The sequence below is a fragment of the Acanthopagrus latus genome, chromosome 5 (assembly GCF_904848185.1).
Source record: "Acanthopagrus latus isolate v.2019 chromosome 5, fAcaLat1.1, whole genome shotgun sequence".
In the NCBI taxonomy this organism is placed as follows: Eukaryota; Metazoa; Chordata; class Actinopteri; order Spariformes; family Sparidae; genus Acanthopagrus; species Acanthopagrus latus.
In genome coordinates, this window is record NC_051043.1 from 17151990 (window position 1) to 17164493 (window position 12504).

General features: G+C 43.2%; 1 protein-coding gene across 48 annotated transcripts in view; it reads left to right on the forward strand.

Moving 5' to 3' along the window:
* Nucleotides 1–12504, forward strand: part of camk2b1 (calcium/calmodulin-dependent protein kinase (CaM kinase) II beta 1) — a 69515-nt gene that overhangs the window by 37523 nt on the left and 19488 nt on the right. For 12 of the 48 annotated variants that reach the window (XM_037096988.1, XM_037096966.1, XM_037096965.1 and 9 more), the window contains 4 exons: nucleotides 1211–1306; nucleotides 6935–6969; nucleotides 9301–9333; nucleotides 11919–11987. In XM_037096988.1, the coding sequence (XP_036952883.1) occupies nucleotides 1211–1306; nucleotides 6935–6969; nucleotides 9301–9333; nucleotides 11919–11987 (233 nt within the window). Of the gene's footprint in view, nucleotides 1–1210; nucleotides 1307–6931; nucleotides 6970–9300; nucleotides 9334–11918; nucleotides 11988–12504 lie in introns of all 48 variants that reach the window. The other 36 variants (XM_037096980.1, XM_037096979.1, XM_037096986.1 and 33 more) reach the window with 7 other exon arrangements.

Below are 12504 nucleotides of genomic sequence, written 5' to 3' on the forward strand. Positions count from 1 at the left end.
TCATTCATTATACAGAGGCAGTTGTATTTCCCCTGCACATTTATGTTATGTCTCGTAGTATTCATATAATTAAAGGTTGCAAAGATGAAGCTCAGGTTTAGACTGAAGTTGTTCATTGTATATTTGTATATCCCCACAGTACATATCTGCAGTAAAGCCACCAAAGTGTTACTTGGATTACAATGTATTGAATTGCCAGCACACTGCATACTGTAAATGAAAGAATGTATTATTGTATTAAAGGTGCAGTTCACCCCCATTCAAAAGCACACATTTTCCTCTTACCTGTGGTCTTATTTATCCATGTAGATCAGTGCTCCCCAAAGTGGGGATCATGGGCCAAAGTTGACCAGTCATAGGTTTTAATTTGCACACAAAAATGTTATTATGATACTTTTTTATTAGGTAAAAATGGTCTTCATGTAGGATCCCCAATTGCTAATTATTTTGTAATCTGAGCATGGACCCTGCATGGAAGTCCATCAATTAAGGGAATTTGGGTTCTATGGAAGCCATTATCCTGGCATGAAAAAAGAAGCACCTGTTCAGTCAAAGAGACAAAAAAATGTTTGGGCACTTTTAGCACTGCAAGCCAAGAGCCATCTAGTTTCATTATATTGGATAGTATACATCTATATGGCCTATGTCTCCAAAATTTAGCATTTTACAACAAAACAGTCTGGATGGATAAATACAGGTATGAGGAGAATTGTATGAGTGAATTGTCTCTTTAAGATTGGTGAGTGCTGCAAATATACACTAACCCCAACTAAATTCTGTCATTACCACCATCATCATCCTAACAATAACGCTATTTTCAGGGATACATAGAGACAAAATGCGAGACTCTCAGGTGAAAGTTGAGTTTTGTGTCTCTTCCTAGTTTTCCTCTGCTCATCCTTCTGTCAGAGCAGCGGATTCATGTGTGACAGAATTTGTGTCACAGCCACATTATGTCAGTGGTCTGTGTAAATGAATTAACCCCCTTCTAATGGGCCCGGTTTGTCTCTGCCTTTTTGTGTCTCACCTTTTCTTCCTTTCCCCCCATCGTTCCCACATTCCTCCTGATATGTCTCTGACTCACCCCCCTCCTCTCACATTCTGTCTCCACCCTTTCTCCATCTTTACCCTTTGTTCCTCATTCACCTCTTTCTCACCCTCCTTGTAACTCTCTGTCTCCATGTGTGACTGGGCATTGGACTCTTAACAGTGGGCAGCAGGCAGACCACCGCTCCAGCCTCTGTAACTGCGGCCGCAGCAGCAGTGGCTGCAGCCGCCGGCACCACCGCAGGGCTGGTGGAACAAGGTAGCATGGTGGCTCACCCAGGGCACGCCACCCCACTCCTGTCCTCCCCCACCCCCCACTCTTTTTCCTGTCTTTTGCACTTTATCCTTCTTCTTCCTCTGTTCCTACCCTTTTCATTTTCTTTCCCACCTCCCTCCCTCCTCAGCATGGGAGCTCAGAGCATGATGGCTGACCACATCGCAAACTACAGCTCCCATTTACTCATCATCTCAAGCATTAGTTATGTTTCCATTTAACTGTTGAGCAGGTTTTAAGCAATCACAACAAATAAAATGCAACTAAGCATTTTTCCATCCCTTGGCTAAATGCGAAAAAAAGGGTTTTTAAATGTTAAAAATGTTAAAAAACACAATTAAGAAATATTCCTAGTCTCACTTTCTGTTGTGCATCTGTTGTTAGCCATATTTTATGTTTTTGCCCAAGCAAGGAATTTTTGTTTAATAACACAATAGATGTGATAAGAGTTACATTAGGTATGTTTTTTTGTTTTTTTTAAAGATATCACCATAAAATGTTAGTTTCCATTAGCCCATTCTGTGTTGATGCTTCATAATTTGTAAAGGACTTGGATGGAAGCCCAGCTACTGCTGTCATTTTCCACATCAACACATCTGTCACTTCCTGTCTGAGATCTGATCTGGTGGCTGCAGTGTCCATCATCGCCATTGACCCATATTCATCCAGTCATCCTCATCTCTAGACGCAGCCACAGAGCATGGCCTCGACCGTACCAAACTGCTGTCCTGTCTATCTGTTTCTCTTTTCCTCCTTCTCACTTTTTTCCCACACCTCACCTCTGTCACATCACATCACCCCCCCTCCCCCATACCCCATTTTCTTTCCTATATTCTGTCGATTTCTATTTCCCTGGTCACTGTTGTCTCACAAGTCACCCTAAACTTTACCACTACTACACCAGTATCACTCCCACTTTCCCTCATCTCACTTACCTCCTCACTCCTCTTTCCCTCTCTCTTCTTTTCTCTGTCTGACAATGACATTGGAAAGTTCGCCCCTGTCAATTTAAGGATGGAACTGCCCAAGAGCTGTCGGTGAATGCTGCATGGGGCACTGGACTGGTGCATGCGCTGCAACACGGGGGATTTTGGTGCATGGTGAACACTGTGGAAGATGCAAGGCTGGGCTGGTTTTCGTGAAGTTAAAAGTAAAAAACAATTGAAGTTTCAGACTTTCTAGCCTAATTAAAATCTTTGAAGGTGAGCAGATTTTAGAGCCGGCGCTATTACATTCAAACTCATTAAATTAAGATTAATGACACCTTTAGACACAAAACTCACAGCCACAGTTTTGATCATTAAAAAGTTAAGTTAAAGCTGCATAAATATGAGGCTTAGATAATGTGCAAGAATGCTGCATGCTATGGCCCTATCAGCTGGTTAAGACAAACCTTATTAGCAAACACTTTTCCTGTTTATGCATGCAGCTGACACAGAGCAACATGGGCATCCCCTTTGGCTCTTATTTCTGCCACCCTGACAGATGTAAATCTAAAACATATTTGCCTTTAGCTCATGAGAAAAGTTGTGGCTTTACAGTTTATGGTGTGAGTTTTATAAAATACTGTTTATTTGCTTATAACCTTAATTCTGATAGGCCCAGCTTTAAGCTTCACAGCATCCCTCCAGAGACGAAGTGCAAGAGCGGCTGATCCGGAGGAGGTTTTAATAAATGTAACCTAATGTATTTGTTCTGGGTACACAGAAATGAACCGCAGGCATAAACGACAAAAAGCTTAACATGGCAGTCTAACACTAAGCTAAGGAGACAGAAGTAGTGGCAATGTCCTTGTTTCTGTAGACCACTGGGACTCCACAGTCCTCTCCGTGTCCCTCAGCCTCCACTAGGCTACAATCAAATATTTATAGTGGGCTGTCTCCCCCTATCAGCCTCACTCTGCCTCGCTGGCGTACTGGAGGCCTCGCTCTATCTTGCATATTCATGCACACAAATACAATCACAATGTACTAGAGGTCACCCCGTCCTCATGCAGGAGTAGAGCAAATGTATCTTTTAATGTGTCCTGGCCTTCAAGACACTATGGCTAGAAGAAGTTCATGAGGAACTTTTGCACCTTAATGGGTTCCTACAGTAGCTTGATGCATTTCCAGATAGCTTTTTTTGTTTAGTTTTGTTTTGTTTTGGCTCCTCCTGTTTATCCTCAAGTGAATCCATGCCCATCCTTGTTTTGCTCTTGCAGTGGTGCATCTTGCGTGTTTAAGCAGGAATTTAAGTAGTGCTTTTGTTTTAATCTCTTCCTCCTCTCTTTTCTTGCTTCATGTGTAATTTGTGGCAAGGTAAGGAGCACCCCTTGCTTTTCCACCTTCAGTTTGAATTAAGACACCTTTGATTTTTCAGGTTTCCACAGAGGCATCCTCGTCTCTGGAGTTAAAGTCAGCAGTTTGGGTTTTCTTTAAGAAGATCCAGTGCACCACTTTGAGCGAATTATGGTGTAGCAGAGTGAAATACCCGTATCGCGTGTTATCATTCCTCTTCTCCTTCCTCTTCCACTCTGCTCTCCTTTCATGTCCTCTCCTCTGTTGCCAAGCCATCAGAGAATAGGAGAGAATGAACCTGACACTATTCTGACCCCATTTCTTCTCCTCAGTAATAACCAGCCTTTGGGAGGAGGAGGAACAGCATAACAATAAACCCATGCACAATCACACCACTCTCACATCCCTCCTGATCACGTAGTGCTTCTTTACTGCTGAATATGCAAACCTCACTTCAAACAGGCGAAACTATATCACTGAGAAAATATGTTTTTTGTGCCTCAACTGGTCCTCTGTTCACCCAAAGAAATCCCTGTTTAATGGAAAATTCTCATGGAATTGAGGCTCCTGCTGAACATTTCAGTGTAGCTGGATTGGAGGCTTGTTTGGAAAGGAAAGTGAGAATATTAGAGAGGAGCTATGTCTCATGTTCAGATAGAGAGGGGGGGGGGGGGGGACGGAGAGGGGAATGGGGGAGAGAGAGAGAAAGAAATAAAATCCCAGACCACCAGAAATAGTGTTTTATGTAACGCGACTGGCTGCTGATGTGATTGCATCTGATTAGACCTGAATTTGCACTCAGCCCCTTTGAATAAGTCCAAGTAAGAATTACGTCCAGGGGAGTAAGACAGAGAGGAGGAGCCTGGGACTTGGAGTGACAGGTGATAGGCACCAGCATTTTACATGCAAGTGTATTCTTTGTATATGGTTTCTATGTCTCTGACAGTACTTTGATTTTGCATTCAATTCAAATTTCAAGTTTAATCTAATAATTGAATCAAAAAGTCAATCAGGACCTGGCAGACCAGTGGACCGCTTTCTAAAGCAATTTAGCAGATTACATGAAACTTCCACTAGAGCATCAAATGTTTAATACTACTTTCCACGTCTGTAGTAGCCGAGCATGTGAGCGGAGTGGAGCGGAGTGGAGCGGTCGAGAATTTCTGCTCCTTGCTCACAGAGCTGTTTGTTCCCCCCGCTCCAGGCCACTTCACTCAGGTTTCAGCCTGCTGCACTCAAATCGCTCATCGTTCGCTCCAAACAAATAAAGAAATCTGCAGTGTATTTTTATTTTAGCTGAAACTGTACCCTTGTATCGGAAAATACGTTTCCAGGCAGAAATTATTTATTTAAAGTTAAACTTAGATGCATTCTGGGTTGGGCATGCTTTGAAGTGAGCAGTACCGGAGTGAAATTGGAGCGTAATGGAGCTGGAGATATCCAAAATTCTCCTGCTCCCCGCTCACTAATGTTCCACTCACAAGTACTCCTCAGGACCTGTAAGCACACTGTGATGTGTAAAATCGGACAAGTTAATAATAAGCTTTAGTTTCGGTACTCCAAGGGAAAGGTTTGCCCACTCCTGGTGTACAATAGAAGAGACACAGCCACAGAGCAATAAAAATAAAATTTTAAAGATCCTACATTCGATATATTTAGGCATACAAAAACTACTCTAATATGTGTCTGACATGGTGTTTACCGCATTCACATCTTTAAAGCCATGCCTTTCCATCACGTTTGTGTTTGCAGAGTATTAGACTAGGAGCAGCTACCAGACTATGTTTGATGTTGCAAATCATAACTGCAGGCCCACCTCTTGAATTCAGATTTTCAGTGAGCTTTACTTTATTCTTTAATCAGTGAATGTGATCCTTCGAGTGTCAAACTCTACAGCTTCAACTGCAGAAACAAAAAAGGGAAACATATTTTTAGCCAAACAAATAATCACCCACATGCGGAATGTGAAGTTAATGACTTCCTGGGTGCCCAAGGTATTTTCCTAAATGTGTGTGTCCACGGTTTAAGCTGTACAGCACCAACAAGTCTCCCTGTGAATTTTTTGAAAAAACACTCTGATTCAGTCTCATCAACATCTGTTGTCTTCTGAGCAATAATCCTCTGTCTACATCCTCACAGACACACCCACAACCTCCACCCTTATGACATCCCAGAAAATCTTGCTCTTACTTTAGGGCCCCTCTGGGCAACTGTGAACTTATCAAACGCAGTCGGACCACCCTGTCCATGCTGCAGCAGTGCAGTCGTGGCGAATGCCCTGCGGGACTGTCTTTTGTTGTCAGCACACAGTTTCCACTGTTGGGATTATGGGTATTAAGTTTATCAGAGGACTGTGTCTACAGTATCATTCTTCCTCTTCTACCCCCCTCCCTCATTACCCTTCATTAGAGAGCAGACTGAAGACTAATCCTTCTTAAGGCCTCCACAGAGTTCTTCAAGGCAGGGCTTATTGTTGGGTTTAGATGGCTGCCGTGCGAGGGAGCCATCTTTGTTTCGGCTCCCTCGCGGCCACAAGGGGGACTTGGCACAAGAATCGATGTGAACCAGTGAATTAAAATAGATTTGTATCTCACTGACAACAATGTCTTTGCATGGCTGGAAGACAAGGCATTGAGTTCTGACCCTAAAGCAATTAGACTAGTCCCAAGACAGAGAAGGAAAATGAATGTGATGATGGGTTTGGGCTCGAAAGGAATCCACGTTCAGCCTTTATTATCAAGCACTGTCCGACCTAGGTTGTGTAGATCTATATCAGCCCTGACATCACTCAAATGCACCTATTTAGTTGTCAGACCGTGTGATTGCATAATGAGCATGACATGCACACGCTTCTGTATTGATCGCTGCCAGGGAGTTATTTAAAGAAGGTGTCTTGGTTGCACAGCATCACTGGAAGGAAATAACACTAATGAAATAATTTTACTGGAAGCTACTTTTTTGAGGAATAAAGATCAAGGGTGGGCTGTACTATATGAGCAATGGATTGATAAATTACTCTTACTGGTGCATTCTGGAGGTGGTCAGCATTTGCTGGGAGACTCACAGGGCAGCAGTTGAAAATCAATTCAAATTTAAGGCTTTATCAGCAAGGTGCTGAGGCACCCTCAACTTTTCAGGTTGTCTCAGCTGAGCCACTGACCTTTCAGAGGTAAATAAAGAATTTTTCACCAAGTCAAATAAATGTCAAATCTTCAGTTTAGGTTAACGATGTAGTGAATCACCAGGAAAAAAAAAAGTAATTTCTGCTTTACTTCTGTTTCTGCCCATCTTCACCTCTAACTGGTTATTTTCCCTGTGCTTGTCATTGCAGCAGCTAAGACTTTGCTCAACAAAAAGGCAGATGTCAAGGTAAGGGGTCATCAGATGTCTTGTTCCCACTTCTGTGCCTTCACTCCTCTAGACTAGAGACCTCTGCCTCTTCTTTTCTGTTTTTCTGGCTAATCTCACTTTTGTGTCTACTTTGATTGTTTTCTTTGAAGCTGAATGTGTTTGTTTCTTGTTCGCTTTGTGTCTTGTGTGTCCTAATCTCGCTGGATTACTATGGTGTTATTTTTTGTGATGTGTGGTGACAAGTGGAGATTGTGGGTATGTTTTCTGATGTTGTGTGTCTGTATTAAAGCTGTATTTGCACACCATTTTGTGTGAAAAGTTACAGTCCTACTCTGGATACATATCTGTGAACATGTGTCTTTACATGTGTGTTTATATGTGTGTGCTTGTGTGTCTATGTGCATGCGTCCGCCTATGTGGCGCCTGCCAGAGCACAAGCCTCACGCAGCACATCCATCTGAAAGCACCCTTTAAGTTGATTTGGCATTATTCAGCTCATTGCCACCTTCTTCATCTCCATTATTAAATGTAACCATCTGTCAGCCCTCCCCGTTCGTTTTTTTACATCATTCATCACTCCATTTCTGTTTCTTCCTCCTCTTCCAGTGCTTCCTTTTCCTGCTCACCCCATCTGGTCTTTAACCCCTCATTCCTGTTCATCCTTTAATGAAGCTCTCTCACCATCCCACGCTCGCACATGCACACACTGCAGTAACACATCCCACACAAGACTTCCATGAATGTGTCTGTGTGTCCATGCATGATAGTGCGTGACAAAGCTCGGAACATGACGTTCATGCAAACTAATGCTTTTGCTTTTTTCAGCATTGTTCAGTAGAGCTTTGCGCTCACGCACGTGGACATGCGGGAGTGTATGTGTGTAAACGTAAATGTGAGTGTGTGCGTGAAAACATCAGGTTGGTTAGTCGGATTGAAAAGAGAATGAAAGTGCAAATGAGGGTGTGCGCATGCCTGCACATCGAGCGTGCATATGCGTGGGTGTCCGCATGTGTGGTTTGCTTATGTGCATGTGCAGCAGTGCGTGCGTGCACATGCCCCCCCCCCCTTTCTCCCTGCTTAGTCGGTTCAGCAGGGAATGTGACTCTGGTTCCAGGAATAGCTGCCAGTCTGGACCCTGGAAACTCAGACGACAGAAATAGACACTTACTTCCACTGCGGCGCACTCATTGCCTAGCAACAGGCTCCCCACACACTCGCCCCAAACCGTTTTCTAAAGGCGTCTTCTTCGTTCGCTGCCCTCGCCGCTCTCCTCCTTCCCTGACACTTCTCTGGTTTCTCCTCTGTCTCTTCCCACCACCTGTCCTTTTTGTTCTCTTTGGCGACTCTGACCTCCTCTGCTCAGTCTCTCCTTCCTCTTCTTCTCCCGCTGCTTCATCGATGCGTAATGGCACCTGGCATTTTTCAGCTGTAGCACCTGCCCCACTCCAGCAGGCAGTCACTCCCTCCCTCTCTCTCTCTCTCTCTCTCTGGCACAAACTTCACACCACTGTCAGCCTCCCGTGCTGCCAGCTTCTTTCTATAAATGCCACTCCATTCAGCAATTTGCACAGTGTTGGTATGTTGATAACACACTGTGTCCATTCTTTTTGTTTCTAAAAGTTATTAAATGTAGCATTTTGCTGCATCAATGTGATGACTAGGTAAAATACAAGACAAATAAGGCTTCCAGCAATTTAGTTCATACAAAGTGCTTGCACCTGTGTCCTCAAATTACCATGCTAATAATTGATGTTGATGTGCAAATGCTACATGCAGCAACTTTACAATTAATGAGTCAGTCTTGATTTTAAATTTAAAATGAGTTCTGGGAGCATGCTTTTGTGCTCTGACAGAATACATTTTACATTCCCTTGTCTTGCCTTTTCTATTATGTTTCCGTCTTGCTCCTTGTCGCCCCAAATACTTGACAGAAGAACAGTGGGCTGCAGATTGGCTGTCTGCAAAACTTTTCTGTGATCTGCTTCCCCTCCTATGCCCTCTTTCTCTCCCTGAAGACTTCCTCTGAAGCCACCACTCCTTCTCGGCCCCCTTCTTTCGCAATAACACCTGGAAATCTTTACTTCTCTGAGGGGAAACACTCATTCTTCTGCTTTGTCCAAGCTGTCTGGAAAAGTCTGATCCTGCTGTCTTTTTAAGGATTTCAAAGCTGCGATGTCATTACAATGTTCATGTTTTGATTTGACAAGATCTCTCTTGTACTTTGTACCAGTACATTCACGTTTTGTCATCGGTCACATAATTTTTTTTCCCCCTCCTTCTTCTACCATCCATCCATTCGTCCGTCCATTCGTCAATAAAATCATCCATCCATCAATTGCCTGAGGACAGAAACGCAAGTCCAGCTCTACTGTCCAGTATATGGTGAGCATGCTTTTCTTGCATTTGCCCAGTCATGCCTTTTGTTGCTCCCTCCCTCTTCACTCCTTGACTCCTGTGCTTGTTTTATCCATCCTCTCACTCCTTTTACTTCTCTGAAGTATCAATCTGTAACACATGAAGCATTTTTTGTTCAAACTGAAGTCAGGTCTCAGTCAGGTTTTTCGTGGGAATAAAGCTCCAGTGCACAAGAAGTAAGTCATTTACCATGTTGACAACAGCAGCAGCACCTTGTTAGGAATTACAGAAACTGAGAAAGTCAACATGAGTTAACATGAGCAGCTAACTAGGACACAAACTGATTTGATATTGTTCAACGCAGGGTTGCATGAAATTAGAGTTTTTAGTTTCTTAATGCCTCACAGACATAGAACATACAGTAAACAGTTATTTCTGTAAAAAAGAAAATACTTGATCACGTACACACCCAGGAAATTTCAATGCCAGACAGAAGTCACAGCTTTGGCCCTTGTGCTGTGCAATGCCATTAGACTAACCCTGACATTATTCTGAAAACGTAATAGAAGCAGGATGTTTCACTTCCATCAGAGTTGCTCCAGGGATGGTGCTCTAGATCTGTCAGGGGCACAATTTTAGAAATAGAGGTGGTTCTTGTGCTTGTACTTTTGATTTAAAACTCTTTGGTATTACAAGATGTTGCACATACTTGAAACAAAAAGAAATGCAAATAAAAGTGTGGGTATGTGGGGGGCATACTTGCACCTGAGACCACCTGTAAGTACTGCACCTGTTCAAGCATCTGACACAGTATCTTTATTCAGTGAATTGAAAGGCAATTTGACCAATCTGTCCTTTCTTGAGGCACCTTCTTTCCCCACTGATCTCTTACGTCTGTTGTTTCTATACACCCATCATCCATCCTGCACCTCTTCCCCCTTTCTTCTCCCTGTGCACAACTTTCTTTGCCCAGCTGGGGACCCTCTTGTGAATTTTTTTCCCTCAGTCCTTGTTCCCATTAAGATCACTAAAAGGTATCGATTGTGTGAAGATATCTCATCTCTTTGCGATTCCTATCCACTGATGTGTCTAATTGCATCACCATGGTTTTGCTTTCAAGACGACAAACGTTTTCGATGTGTGACTTTGGACGTCAACGGCTGTCTCCACCACAGGCAAAGCTTTGGTCTGGACTGCTGTCATCTAGCCAGTTTTTGTTTTTATCTGCCACCCAGGAATATAAGGGGCTTTCTCACCACAGACATTCATGACGCACACACACAGACCTGGAGCTGATACTGCAAACAAGCTTCGACTAAGACATCACACCCTTTAATCGTTACTTTGATGAGGAATAAATTTCCTGTTGCTCTGCAGAGGCAGCGGAGTGATGGCTGACGACAGCTTCGGATGGGTTTAATGTGTGCGTGTGGGTGTTTGTTTGGGCACGGGTGTGAATGTGAAATGCCTATATGTCAGCTTGTTGTCGGCTTATAACAGCTTTTATTTTCATGGCTGTTTGTGTATGCATTGTGTTGTGCGTTTGCACTTGTATGTGCTGACGTATAATCTTTTTTCCCTCCTCTCCTCTCCTCTCCTCTCCTCTCCTCTCCTCTCCTCTCCTCTCTTCTCCTCTCCTGATTAAACTTGGTGGGTTACAGAAATTCATAATATGACTTATAAACCCATACACATACACACTCTACTTTTTTCGTGCTCATTCTTAAAATCTTCCTTGCTAAAGTGAGGTAGAATGGCCTTGCTGGCTTGTGTTAGAGCTAGGTTCTCTACTCGATCTCTATCAATGACTGATGAATGAATGACTTATGAATTTAACTTGGGTGTAATTGTATTTGATTATTAAGATTATTTTAATTGTAGCTGACTCCTCAGACTGAGTCACTTCGCAATTCACTTCCACACCCAGGAGCCCTGGCAATTCAAAGTTAATATTTCTCCAAACTGGATTACAAATGTAGATTCAATGCAAATATCATCACGATTGAAGTCAGCTATAAAGCACTGGCCGCTCTTTGATGTGTGGTCTTCAAAGGAGCACACATCGTGGCTTGTAAAGGGGATTTATTGCAGCTAAACGGTGGAATCGTGGTGATGTGGACTCTTAAGCAGCTGTGACACATGATGATGTCACGCAGTTGCCTCTCAGCATTACAAATCAGTCTCGCAAAATGAATTATTATTAAGGTAACCCTTTTGTCACTGGTGTTACTGGACTCCACACAGTCACTTATGTTTATCTTATGTTCGTAGGAAACTTTAATTACAGCCAGAGGTTTTTTTTTTGTTTTTTGTTTTTTTTTTTACCTATAGTGTCTCCCCTCAATGTCATATTTTAAATTACAGACTGATTAGGCTCAGGTCATCTTTCTCGTCATCTCTAGTGGTAGAGTAGCCAACTATTGTCTTTTTATGACTCATGACAGGGAGACTTTTTAGGGATAAAAATCTAAAAAACACTAACCTCACACAATTGGATACAAAAGGGCACATTATGTACAGTGCATGGACACACACTCACAAACCCACCCACGTCTTGCTGTTGTTAACACTCTTGTTGTGTCTCCTCCCTTTCCCTCTCCTTTCCTGCACAGCCCCAGACAAACAGCACCAAAAACAGCATAGTCACCAGCCCTAAAGGAAACATCCCTTCACCTGCTCTGGTATTTACCTTCTAAGCCCCACCTTTTAGCTGTGTGTGTGTGTTTGTCCGTCTGACACCTACACCCTACCTTACTCCCCTACTCCTATACCTTTGTCTGAAATCTGTCTCTTTCTGTATTGTGAAATGTGTTTGATCTTTGCCAAGCCGCTGCGATGGCCACAGCGGTCGGATAGGTCTGAAACCAGCAGGTGGTGTCAGGAAATATTTCCCTGTGGCAGGTGGGGATGCCATGTGACTTGCACTCAGGTTGATATTGTGTTGCCCTGCCATTTTCTCTTGTCAGTGAAAGTTTGCCAAAACAGGAACAGACAGCCAATGCCTGCCGGGGTTGTCAGTGCGATTTACCCCCTTCCCTCTTATTTATGCCTCTGTAGAGAAGCGACTCCCAACTGCGTGAGCATCAAAGTCCAAAGATCTGCAGATTGTCCTTCCAGCCAAATAGCACACCAGCTGCTTTCAAAGAGTAATTCCTCCTGTTCTGTTGATGGTGTGGAAATTAGTGAAATCAACCGGAA